This window comes from Mus caroli, unplaced genomic scaffold (genome assembly GCF_978045245.1).
Source record: "Mus caroli unplaced genomic scaffold, Mus_caroli_1 scaffold_4, whole genome shotgun sequence".
Classification (NCBI taxonomy): domain Eukaryota; kingdom Metazoa; phylum Chordata; class Mammalia; order Rodentia; family Muridae; genus Mus; species Mus caroli.
Genome location: NW_028227259.1, coordinates 129,262,812 through 129,275,891, shown reverse-complemented (window position 1 = coordinate 129,275,891; position 13,080 = coordinate 129,262,812). Strand labels below are relative to the sequence as shown.

At 53.7% G+C, this 13,080-nt stretch overlaps 1 protein-coding gene across 18 annotated transcripts in view; it reads left to right on the top strand.

Annotated features, from left to right (window-relative positions):
* The window catches only part of Ncor2 (nuclear receptor corepressor 2), a 162,907-nt gene that overhangs the window by 67,862 nt on the left and 81,965 nt on the right, over positions 1 to 13,080 (top strand). For 17 of the 18 annotated variants that reach the window (XM_029477772.2, XM_085837194.1, XM_085837187.1 and 14 more), the window contains 3 exons: positions 1,685 to 1,864; positions 5,454 to 5,567; positions 9,217 to 9,273. In XM_029477772.2, the coding sequence (XP_029333632.1) occupies positions 1,685 to 1,864; positions 5,454 to 5,567; positions 9,217 to 9,273 (351 nt within the window). The remainder of the gene's footprint in view (positions 1 to 1,684; positions 1,865 to 5,453; positions 5,568 to 9,216; positions 9,274 to 13,080) is intronic. The other variant, XM_085837191.1, reaches the window with a different exon arrangement.

Sequence of the window (13,080 nt, the reverse complement as noted above, 5' to 3'; positions counted from 1 at the left end):
AGAGCAGAAGGGACAATATGATCTTTGGGCTCAGGGGTTTTTCCTCAGTGCCACCTTCTGTTTGGAGATGGATACTGAGAGTTTCCTGGGGGATTCTGTTGGGAGGAGAGCCTGGAGTCCCCAGTGTAGCACCTATGGTTTAGATGATAGCATGAAGCCGGGGCAAAGTACTGGGCTGAGAGTAGACAGGGAGAGCGAAGGGGACAAGTGGAAGTTGTGGGCTCTTCTAGTGGCACTAGTGGCAAGAGTGATGGGGGTGGGGGTAGGTGGGGGCACCTGGCTGCCCAGGCTGCAGTTGTTCCTAGGAATAAAGCATCCTGTGTCCTTAGAGTGCAGCTGTGTGGGGGTGGGGAGCAGCCGCCGACTCTGCCTGGCCATGGCTGCCAGCAGCTGCTGTCTTGGCCCAGAGGGAGCAGGGTGGGGCTGACCTAGCCAGGGACCAGGGTAGGGACAGACCTTCCTTGACAGTGCTATTCAGTGATAACGGTGTGTCAGATGTTTTGGATGCACCTAGGCTCACAAGCCACTGTGGAGGTGAGACTATTCCTGTCTCCTCTCACCCCTACCTCCCATTGTAAAGATAGGGATACTGAGGCAGGCAGCACCTCCAAGTACCATCTGTGGTCACGGAACTGGGTGTTGCAGAGTGGGGCTGGGATTGGAGCCCAGGGCTATCTAGATGAGAACTGGGTTGTTTTCCTAACCTCTTTGTTGCCGGAGCATCCCAGTGCAGCCTGGGTGGTCCCTGACTAGAGAACAGAGAGAACCATGAAGCAGCCAGGTGCCGGGCCATGTGGGAGATGTACAGGCAGCCTCAGGGCATAGCAGCCTGCTGAAGCTGACAAATGCCCATCCATGAGAAAGAGCCCTGTGTAGTGGTGCAGAACTGTCATCCCGGTATGTGGGAGACTGAGACAGGAGGACCTGTCAAGGAGACCCTGGGCAACATAGGGAGAGATGGCTTGCCACCAGGATCACTTACAGAAGACATAGGTCTGGGTCCCAGCGTCCACTTGCCTTGCAACTGTCGTAACCCCAGTTCCAGGGCTTCTTGACCCTGCTCTTTTGACCTCTAAAGGGACTAGGTATTCATTTGGTGCAGATACATATGTGTAGGCAAAACACTCATAAATCTTTAAAAGGTTGAAAGTAACAAATGGCTTGGGCAATAGATCTGTGGTGGAGCGCTCACTTAGCAGGCATAAGGGTTCCATCTCTTCGCTCTGCAAAAACAGAAGAAAGAGAGGCCCAGTGACCCCATGGCTCCTGTGTGTTGTGACAGGTGTGTTTTTTGAAAAGCTGACTGCTCCAGTTCAGGGTCTGCAGCCTGCTTGCATAGGCCATCACGGGCATAGGCCATCACGCACATGTGGCGGGCATATGTGGCTGAGCTATCAGGCTGGGGTCACTGTGGGAGTCTTATTTCTGTTCCCAGGAAATAGAGGTGTAGCCAGAAGGAGGCAGTAAGGACTGTCATTACTGCCTGGCGGCCTCCTGGATTTTGTCTTCAGAGAACACAGCCATGGGAAGAGTGGCTGTGACCAGGCAGGATCCATGCGTGGCAGTGCCATCCTGGGGATGCTCAGGGTATGAAGCTGGTGTGCTGCGGCCTGAAGTCACGGCTGGAGCACAAGTGCCCGGCTAACTTGGGTGTCCTCACGTTCTCTGCTCTGTCCAACCACAGGACCGTAGCCTGGCAGGCAAGCTGGAGCCTGTGTCACCTCCCAGTCCCCCGCACGCTGACCCTGAGCTAGAGCTGGCGCCGTCTCGACTGTCCAAGGAGGAGCTGATCCAGAACATGGACCGCGTGGACCGTGAGATCACCATGGTGGAGCAGCAGATCTCCAAGCTGAAGAAGAAGCAGGTGAGTAGCGAGGGTGGGAGGGCAGGAGACCGGCCCCACGTCCTCAGGTGCCTGGAGCCACACAAGTTCCTGGTGGCTGGTGTGTGTGTGTGTGTGTTTAATGTTTTGCTTCTGGAAGCCTCTGGGCCGGGCACATCAGGCTCATACATCTGCATTGTCAACAGAGAGTCCTGAGCTTCAGGGGACCAAGGCTTCCTGGGAGAGGCACCATGAGCTGTCCAGGGCAGAGAAAGCCTTTGGTTGTTCTTGCATGAGAAGCTGAATGTGGAGCTGGGAGCTGGGCACTGAGGGCTTCCAAGGTGGTGGCCCAGAATCCCAGAGTGAGGCTGGACCCTGGTGCGGTCAGATTGGCCATGCCAGACCAGTGGAGCTCTCACATCTCCAGTCCTCCAGGCCTGGCTTGGGGGCTGGGCTGGAGCCACCGTTACATGCATGGATGTTCATCAAGTTTGGAGGCCAAGTGACTTGAGCTGTTGTTATTAGTTTTCTTTTTCTCCTTTTCTTTTTTTTCTCTTAACCTAAATTTCTTTTTTGAATGTCACCTTAAAAAAGAATATATATATATATATATATATATATATATATATACATATATATATATATACATATATACACACACACACACATATACACACACATACATATATACATACACATATATATAAAAGTATAAAAATAAAATTATATAATAATATAAAAATAAATGAATGAGAGAGATGGTTCGGTGGTTAAGGACATGTATTGTTCTTGCAGACTACCCAGGTTCAGTTCCCATCACTCACATCTGACAGCTTACAACTCCTTGTACCTCCACGTCCAGGGGACGGCCCTAACCTCATGCACATGCACATATGCAGATGTACACACATGTATGCGATGTAAATATGTTGTAATAATAAAAATATTTTTGAGAAAATAAAATACACTTACTCTTTTGCGTGTGCGCATGTGGATACTCCCTTTGTAGGAGTTGGTTCTCTCCAGCTTTGTGCTTTGTCAGCCTGTGGTGGGTTAAAACCCCCCCCCCCTTTTTTTAAGACAGGGTTTCTCTGTGTAGCCCTGGTTGTCCTAGAACTCACTCTTTAGACCAGGCTGACTTTGAACTCAAAAAGCTCTGCCTGCCTCTGCCTCCCAAATGTTGGTACTAAAGGTGTGCGCCAGCACTACTTGGCTCAGCACCCCCTTTTTTGGGAGGTGGAGTGGGGAAAGACAGGGTCTTTCAGGCCTTGGCTGGCCTGAACCTCACTAGCAGGCTGGCCTTGAACTCACAGAGATCCTCTTGCTTCTGACCTGTGAGTGCTGGGGTTAAAGGCATGCACCACTACCATGCCTGCTCGGCGCCTTTAAATACATTTAGAAAGTTTGATATGTGTGTCTTGTGTGTTTGGGTGTGTACGTGTGTGTTCAGGTGCCTTAGAGGTGGAGTTACAGGTGGTTGTGAGTTGTCCAGCGTGGGCGCTGAGAACCCAACCCAGGGCCTTTGCAAGAGCAGTCCATACACACCCATAACCACTGACCTGTGTCTCTCCGCACGCTCCTCATCCCCACAAAACTAGAATTCCCAAGTGTAAATGAATCATTTTAGAGTCTGCAGTTCACTGGCAGTAGACCGAATCATACGGCTTCCACTTCCTCTGCTGTCCCAATGGACGCAGAGCTATTAAGCGATGCCCTATCTCCTAGCCCAGAGTCACCTCTGTGACAGTCTGTGGATCTGCTTTCTGGACACCTCATGTACACGGACTCACATCCATTTGCCTTTTCATGTCTCTGCCTTGTGTGCTCAGCATAAGGAACTTTTAGGATTCACAGGGCATAGTCGAACCTCTTCATGGAGAAGTGGTATTCGGCCATGTGGCTGTGGTATGCCTTCTTGTGTGCTTGAGTGACTGTTCCTGGTTCTCCTGCCCCTCACCCTCTCTGCTCATGAGGGCTGCTGCTCTTCCAGGCGACTGTGCTGGCGTGGGGCTCATCACTGACTGTGTAGCCTGTGGTTGAGGGGTTGTGTGAAGCCGGGCTCCTTACAGCTCTGTGCTCACCAGGACTGTTGTGCAGTGTGGTTTTGGATCTTCCAGTCACCTTTATGGGAGTGTGGGTGACTGCCAGGTCACACTGAGGAAGATGCTGAGGGTCAGAGAGGCGCAGTGACTCTAGAACCCTGAGCGATGGAACAAAAGTCTGACTTCAGGCTGAGAGGTGTGCTGTCTGGTCAGGGCTGTAGCCAAGATATTCTTCGTTCTCACTCCTGGGGAGGGTCTTCACCCTTTCTACTCCTTAGGCTTCCTGGTTTTTTGTTTTTATTTATTTTTTTTGGCTGATCAGTGAGAGCTGCCACCAGGGGTCACTGCAGGACCAAGGCAGCTTGGCTCATCTGGCCTCAGTGCTGATTGTTCCTGCCTCATCATCTCCCCATTCCTGGCCATAAAACTCTGTTCCTGTGTGACCGAACATGCTCGCGGAATGCACATAGTAAGCAGAGAGGACCGCAGAATGGACCGTGCGCTGATCGCACTCATGGCGCCCTCTGTAGGTCACATTAGGCATTGGCTTCCCGTGGAGTCTTGAATTCTTTGCTCTTGGCTCCTGACTTTGGAGTAGAGCGGACAGCAGCAGCAGGAAGGGATGCCAGATAGGAGGAGATGGATGAGGGGTCCAGTGTGAAGACACAGGCATGTGCTGCTGTTGATGATGATGATGATGATGATGATGCTAGTGATGCTGGTGATGGTGAAAGTTGAGATGGTAAAATGGATGTGATGGATGGTGATAGTGATAGTGATGGGTACGAGGGTGGTGGTGGTACTGCTGCTGCTGGTGTTTGTTAGGATGGTGATAGATGCAATGGTAATGGAGGTAGTGGTGGTAGTGGTCATTGGTGATGGGGATGAGGCGGGGGTGGGGTGTTTTAATGATGATGCTAATATCAATGGTGGTAATGACGTTGATGGTCAGTGATGGTGGTGGTAGGATGGTAATGATGGTGGTAGGATGGTGATGGTGGTGTTCATGATAGTAATGAAGGTGATAGTGGCAGCGATGGGTGGTGATGGTGGTGATGATCTGATGGTAGTGATTGGGTGCTGTTGCTGATTGTGGTAATGGTGATGGTGGTAATGGTCTTGGCTGTGGTAATGGTGGCAATGATGGTGTTGATCATGGTGATGGTGAAGATGATTGTGATTCTGATGCTGGTGGAAAGCTTTGTCTGTCACCAGTCTTTCTTCCTTTCTGCCTCTCCCAGCCCTCTCCACGTAGCTCCTGGTTTAGTCCTCAGAAGATTAGGGACTCTTTGTTTCCAGGGAAAGGAGTAGGAAGTTCAGAGACACTGAGTAACTTCTCAACAGGCTGTGTGGGTGTACGGGTCAGAAGTGTAGCACTCTGGGTTGAGGCCTTCATTCTGTGCTTGTAGCTTCTCTTGGAGCCTGGAGGCCCAGCCACCAGGGATCCCTGCCAAGCAGGGCATCGAGTCTCCGGGTGACTCATAGGAAATGGCGATCAGCCTGACTTCCTGTGTGTGGCTACGGGCAAGTGGGGGGAACAGTGCCTCAGCTTCCGGCCTTCACCGCTCATGTTCTCCCCTTTCCCGCAGCAACAGTTGGAGGAGGAGGCCGCCAAGCCGCCCGAACCCGAGAAGCCCGTGTCGCCACCACCCATAGAATCAAAGCACCGCAGCCTGGTCCAGATCATCTATGACGAGAACCGGGTACGGCCCGCGGGAGCAAGTCACCTTGAACCATGAGTTCCCTATCACCGTGTAGGCTGGCGAGTGGGTGGGGAGGGGTGGCCCATGGGCCATGCATATTGTTGGCATTGGCCTCAGGCTGGAGGAGAGCGAGGGGGCCTGCTGGCCACTGAGATGCACTGTCACCTCATATCTGCCTAGCAGATCCAGTGACACGCTTGGTGATATCACTATTAATACTGGCAGGTGACTGCCTGGCTGGTCCTAGGAAGGTGTGCATCGTAGGCGTTTCTATCTCACACCTGGAGATACAGACCCAGAGACGGGGAGTGCTCAGTCACGCAGCCAGGGTGCGGGAACTGTGGGATTTGAACTGGGCTCGTGAGCTGCAGGCAGGGCCTGATTCTTGGCCTTGGCTTCTGCTCCCACAGTCCCCTCAAGCTTGTGTGAGCTGTGACAGTCTGGTACCCGGTGGGTGGGAGGGAAGTTCCCATCTCTCCTCTCTCATTGGCTGATTCCACAAGGAGCTTTGGGCTTTTGAGCTTTTGACTGCCTGGATTCTCTTTGAGTGAGAAACCAAAGCCCAGAGGGGAATGTGGGCCAGCCAAGGCTTGTGCCTCAGGTTCCATAGCTTAGGATGTAAGTAGGTGTTCTTTATTGCTTAGGGAAGATACTGGGGCTCAGAGAGGGCAGGAGACCTGCGTGAGATTGCACAGCAGGTTAGATTTGGGGCTGGGACTCAGAAGGAAGATTGAACTTGCTTGACGGTGGCGGAGGTGGTCAGAGGAGTATGGCTCTTTAGCCACGGTGGACATTTGTTCCCAAGGCTGCCTTTATCTTGCTCTTTGTTCTGCTGTCCCTCTTTAAGGGAGGTCCCTCTGCTCTTTCTCTCTACTCTGATGTCCTCCTACCCCCGGCCTTGTGCTAGCTAAGGCCTGTATCACAGCCTTAGGAGGTGCTCACTCGGAGTTGGTAGGAGGGCCCATGCTTGTCCCTCTGCCTGCATGGAGCCTGGAGCAGGCTCCCCAGCTTTCCCTGAAGAACAACGGCAGAGCCTAGCATTCCCTGTGATCAATAGGATTACATTTTAATCCCCCTTCCTTCCCACGAAGAGGCAGGACAGGGGCTTGCCTCCAATTTTCCTGTGGTCAGGCAGCCCAAGGCCTCATGCATCTGGAACACATCTGTCCTCAAGGCCAGCGAGTGGCTTTTCCACCTCCCGGGGCTTCTGTGGGCATCACAGATGCAGGCGGGTGCAGCAGTTAGAGGAGGGGCATGTCACAGTCAGGGAGGAAAGTAGGGACTAGCATGGGCAAGAGGGGGACTGGGTGTTGGGAGGGGCCACGGCTTTGATCTTCAGAGCATGCTCTGCCTGTCACACCTTGTCACAGACATAGCTGTGTGTGTATATGTGACAAGTAGAGGGGTGGAGTGGGCCCATAGGTCACCACACATTTATAGGCCGTACACTTAGGTCTACTTAGCACATGTGTAGCTCTGTGTGCACACCCTGGGCTCATGGACACGTGTGTGCACTCTGAGAGTGTTGATCTAGATGCTAGGTCTTGCCTGTGACATTGGGACATTGTGCAGTATGTGGTAGTGGCTGAGACTTGCTGGCCCCACTGGCCCCAGGGTCTCTGGCTGTGTGGCTGTGGATCCTGCAAAATGCCAGGGACCTCCTGACTTCTTCCTTGTTCTCTGGGCACGCTACCTGGGGGCATCAGAAAATGGTGTCCCTCTTGTTCTGCCTATCTCATCTCCAGGGCTGGACCTTTGTGCTCATAGTCAAGGCTGGTCTCCAGAGCTGGTCTGCTCGCCTTGGTTGTGTGTCCCTGTGACCTCTGACCTTTGTTCACAGATTGAAGCTGCCCTACTAGACCTCCAAGCTGCCCTGCTCACCCTTGGGCAAGGCTGGCTTAGCTCTAATGAGTATGTACCAGCATCTCCAGTAAGCTGGCCTTGTCTTCACATAAGGATGATAGATAATAGTGTTTGGGAACCTGTTGTATGTGACAGCCAAGTCTGCTGTCTGCCAGTGTGTTGTGGGAAGTGACAGAGCCAGGCTGAGAGGTGACCTGGGGTCAGGCTGTAAGTCCATTAAGAGCCCTGAGGTCCTGTCCTGGAGTGGGTGTGAGGGACTCAGTTAGGCTTGGGTGACACTGCTGCCTTGTCCCCAGTGTCCTCATCACATAGGTGAGCTATGTCCCTGGGGTCACCTTCCCGTGGCTCCTAGACACAATGGTCAGTTGAGGGTGGTCTGGAGGCTTTGGGGAAGTTGAGCCCTCTCTGGGGAGGAAGGTGGGTGGAGCCTGGCAGGTAACTGGGACAGTGGCAGGGCAGAAGTGCCAGGATGTGGCTGGACCTATGGCATCTGGGAGCAGCAGGGTCCGCATAGCAAGGCCCCAGCCATCTTAGCTGGGGGATGGGCAGCTTCAGCTTCTAGGGTGGCAGAAGACAGCGAGGGAGGGGGGTGTGTGGGAGTTGGGGCGGGGAGTGGTATGAGAGCAAGCAGGTCTGCAGCAGTCACCGAGGATGCCACATTTCTTGATGTGTCCCCAGTTCCCAAGGAGCAACAGCAGACTCCAGCACATCCTTACACAAGCTGTGGGTCTGGCCACTAGTGGGTGTGGCTTTCAGGGCATAGGGTCCTAGTAACCCCTCCCCCTCCCCCCAGATCCAGATCTCTGCTCCAGCTGTGTAAGCACAGCACAGTCCCTGGTGACCCCGCCCCGCTGTGTCAAGTGCCACCCCCTTTGCCTAAGCACAAAGCTGGTGTTGATTCTCAGAGCTGTCACACACACACACCAAGATACTGTCGCTGAGTCGATGTGACTGGCTCAGTGGCACCTCCTCCACCCCCACCAAGCTTGTGCCCCGACCACACCCTGAGGCCGCTGGTCTCAGGGTCTCAGCTCTGCACAGAAGATCTCAGAGTGGACCTTAGCACAAGGCAGAAGCTGCTCTACTTGCAAGCTTGAGCCCTTCCCATGTCTGGTCCGGGTGGGTTGAGATTGTCTGCCCCTAGGAAGCTCTGCAGTGCCATAGCTCTCAGGTGATGACGGTGACTTCAGTGGACCCCTGAGTTTTCTTCAGCATCTGCTGTCTGATATAAGGATTCAGGCTTTGCCAGGGTTCTGCTTCTGTGCACCTCCCCATCCTAATCCCTGTTCCCCCCTTCACTCCTTGCTTCCTGTGAGTCGGCCCCGGTGGTCCCAGTCTGGGCAGCCAGCCAGCAGAGGCACAATGTTGTCTTCATGTGTTGGTCTGAGAGGAGAGATCCAGCCTATTGAGGGTTGCCCCCCACAGCCGTGGGGCCCTCTGCAGCACGCCTCTGTTTTCCTTAATGAGGCCTGGTGTGTGAAGGGAGGGGATAGAGGCCAGAAATAGTCACTTTATTGTCAGATGGGATCCTCGAAGGCTCTGGTGTCCCCTTCCTCTGCTCTGGCTCCGAGGTCAGCAGACACCAGAGGCGTCCACGCTTGGCAGAAGCTATAGCCTGGTTAGCCGTGGTCAGATCCCTCCCTAGGGCCAACCTGGGAGCGACTGGGGGCTCCTGCAGGGTTGTCTGGGGTTCTCCCTGCAGATTGGGCTTTACCCTCATTCCGAGATGCTGATTCCAGTCTGCTCAAAGCCCTTGTTTAATTCCATTCTCCTCTTTGCCCCACAGAAGAAAGCTGAAGCCGCACACCGGATCCTGGAAGGCCTGGGGCCCCAGGTGGAACTGGTGAGCCAGGCGTGACTGGGCGGGGTGGGAGGAGTGGGGTGGAGGATTGGGGTCGGGCAGCAGGTGTTGGGGGAGTGGGAGGGAGGGAGGAGGAAGTCATCTACTGCCCAGCACTGTCCCCAAGGGGAGGCAGGAAGCAGTACCTCCTGATAAGGGCGCTGGCAGATAACTCTTGAGTGGCAGCTGGGCAGTGAGCCTGTCCCTGCCTCTGGAGCCCGAAGGCCGCTCGCCATGTTGGCTCTGCATGAGAGTCCTGCCCACTCCGCTGTCTGAGCCTGATGGCCCAGAAACCCTCAGGAGGACTCTTGATGTCTTCAGCCCAGCTGCCTGCCGTGGTGGGAAGGGTGGCCATGACTGTCATGATTGTTATCATCATCGCTCTGCTCGTCTCCAGTGTGTCATAGCAGGGTGGGAAAGCAGCCCCGGCCTTGGGATCTGCTGGACTGGATGAGGCAGAAGGGCACCTCACCCCCTCAAACCTGCACCTGATGGTATAGCCTTGGATCATATCAGCCACAGGTGGCAGGTGTAGCTGGCCGTTGGGGCACAGGGTCGGGGGTGTGTGTAAGCACCCTTGGGGTGTGAACAAGAGTCCTGGGCACTGCATGCTTGCTGAAGACTGTAGGGCCAGGTCTGTGGTATCTGTGGTATACGCTGACACAGTCTTGTCCCTAGAGAACCTAGGGTGGACAGATGGGAGCTGGGCTCCTCTGCTGCCTGTGGTGGGCTCTATGTGGCCCCTTCCTACACCTGGGAGCTAGGCAGGGCTGCTGTGCCGCCACCAGGTCTCTCTCTCTCTCTTCCTTCACTACTGAGCTGTACCATCTGCTGCATAGTTCATTATTCCAGATCTGTGTGATACTAGGGTCCAAAGGAGTCCTGTGTCACTGTCCTTGTCCTTCTGGCCATTTCTCTGAGTGGAGCCATGTAGTGCATAGTCTTTTGTTCTCTCTGACTCTTTCCCCTTCACCCCGCCCCCAGCATTGGTGCTTTATTTAGGTTCTCCTACACCATGATCTGTGTTGGTGCTTTATCCCTTTTCAGGGCTGCATCATATTCCACTGTCTCTGGACTGCATTTTATTTCTCTGTGTTCAGTTGATGACACTGGGTGGCTTTTTGCTTTTGTCCCCTGATAATAAAGCCACGCCACAAGCGTAGGAATGAGCAGCATTTGTGTCTCTTGAGTCTACACTTAGGAGTAGAATTGCTGTCTCTGGTGTTGGTTTTTTTTGTTTTTTTGTTTTTTGTTTTTCCCCCTGCATCTACAAGTTCCTGGCTAGTTTCTTTCTTTTTTTTTTTTTTTGGTTTTTCGAGACAGGGTTTCTCTGTGTGGCCTCAGCTGTCCTGGAGCTCACTTTGTAGACCAGGCTGGCCTCAAACTCAGAAATCCGCCTGCCTCTGCCTCCCAAGTGCTGGGATTAAAGGCATGCGCCACCACGCCCGGCTCCTGGCTGGTTTCTAAGGTGGCTGCACCATTGTATAGTCCCATTAGTGTCTTGCCTCTGTTTCTCCCTCTGCCATCCTGTCCAGATTCAAGGAGTTTGTGTGTGTGTGTGTGTGTGTGTGTGTGTATGTGTATTTGTGTGGTGTGTGTGTGTGTGTTCGTGTGTGTGACTTTTTTGCCCTTGGGAAGAAGGTAACTGTCTGTTGATTGAGGAGCTCATGGCAGCTTCTCCCTAGAGATTTTGTCTAACCCGGGGCTTTGGAGGCATCAATGGCCTAAGAACGGGGTGTGTGTGTGGAGGGGGAGGGTAGGGGGTGTCACCTGCTGCTGACAGGCACTTGCTGTGCAAGGTCTTTGGGTGTTGCCACCTTCCTCACGTTCTGAAAGAGACTCCAAAGGGTAGTGCCCTGCCCAGCACCACACAGAGAGAGATGAAGGAAGAAGTGTGCCAGCCTGTGAGTGTAGCCAGGTCTTCCCAGGGCTTCTGTGCGTAGGGCTAACGTTGTACTGCCTCTTCCTAGATACTGCTGATCTGGGCTTTGGTCATTGAGCCACCATGAATTCTGGTGCTGTGATACAACACTTGGATCAAAAGCAACTTTGGGAAGGAATGGGTTTATTTTAGTTTATATGGGAAGTCTGGGTGGGGACTTGGGCAGAAACTTGAAGCAGAAATAATGCAGGAACACTTCTTTGCTTTCTCACAAGTTCATTCTTAGCTTCATCATACAACCCAGGACCGCTTGCCTAGGGAATGGTGCTGCCTACAGTAGGCTGGGCCCTTCTGCATCAATGAACAGATAAGCCCCACCCCTACTCCCACCCCACCCCACCCCCAAAAGGGGGAAAAATCCCCCCATGCCCTAGGACAATTTTCTTTAGGTAACTTCTCAATTTGGCCTTTTCTCTCAGGTGACCCTAGGCAGTCAGGTTGACAATGAAAGAGAAGTAGGAAAGTGAGGAGTCTCACCTCCTCAGTTACTGAGTATTTGGGAGCCTTGGCATAGCAACGACAAAGTAGTGACCATTTTGCCCTGTGTTCTCCAGAGGGAGGTAGAAGCTTCAGGGATTTCGCCCTGGGGGGGGGGCATCCTGTGGCTCAGTGTGACCTAGGAGGGCCCTGTACTGGGCAGGGACCAGGCTGGCCAGGTGGGAGGCAGTACAGCTCTGAGTCACTTGCTTCCTTCCTGCTCTGAGGTGTCATTCTGAGAGTTCAGTGTCCCCGTGGGCTGGGTTGGTCACTCCAAAAGCTGGCTTGCCGCCTGCCATTCTGAAGGGCACCCACACCCACGGCTGTCAAGGGCTCCAATTTGCAGCTCTAGCCACTTGTCTTTAATGGAGAGGGCAGCTTTGCCCCCATTGCAGGAGAATGCAAGCCACCAGGTGTCTTTGTCCCTTCCCAGGATCAGTCCCCTGCCCCTGCCAGATGGCCTCAGGGTGTTACCCGGGTGCTGAGCCTGGGGGCTCCCCTGGGTGGCTTCCCTCTAAGGTACAGCAGTGCCCCTCAATGTCTAGGACTACAGCTTCCTCCTTACTCCCCAGGAGGCAGGTTGGGGTCTGTCTGCTGCTGCCCCCTTGGGTGTGGGCGTTCCCTTTGCTCTCCCATGCTGGGAGTATGTTCTGCTCCTGCCCCATGCTGGTGGTCAGTGGACTTGAGTGAGCCTCCACCCCTTCCTGCCCCAGTTGGGCTGTTCTCCATCTTTAATAGCAAACAATGGCAAACAGTCAGCACATCTAGAATGTTCTGGGCTATTTGCACATCCTATGAGGCGGGCCCTCTGCCCTGCACCCGTTTTCTAGGTGAGGAAATCCAGACTTAGGTGTCACCGGAGCCCGAGTCCTTGAGCGGTGCCCATCCACGTTGGCATTTTTTTATTGGCATCTGGGGAAACACAAAGGGTCGAGGTGCGGCTGCCCTGGGTATCAGGAAGCTGCACTCCTGAGGCCTTACAGCATCCTTCAGCAGTGTCGGACCCCTCCTTTCCTCTGGTCAGTTATGCATCAAGTCTGGCTGCGGGTTCTCTTGTTGCCCTATGCCTTCTTCCTCATCTCTGCTAGGGATGCTTCCCTGTTTCAGGCTCTGAGCCCACAGGAGGCACTGACCTATGGTCTTTTATCATCAGGAGAGCAGTTGAGCCTGGCTGTCTGAGCCCCTGGTGCATTGCCATAAGGTGCAAAAACTGGTGTCTCTGATGCTGGCCTGGCTGCAGGTGACCTGCCTTGTATCTGAGTAGGGGACCTAATGGGGAAAGGATGCTGGCACGATTCCCACACTGGTCCAAGAGTTGTGTCTGCCACCTGTAGAAATTTTCCCCTTAGAGCCTTTTGTGTCTCTCCCCTACCCAGAGACCAAGGACATCA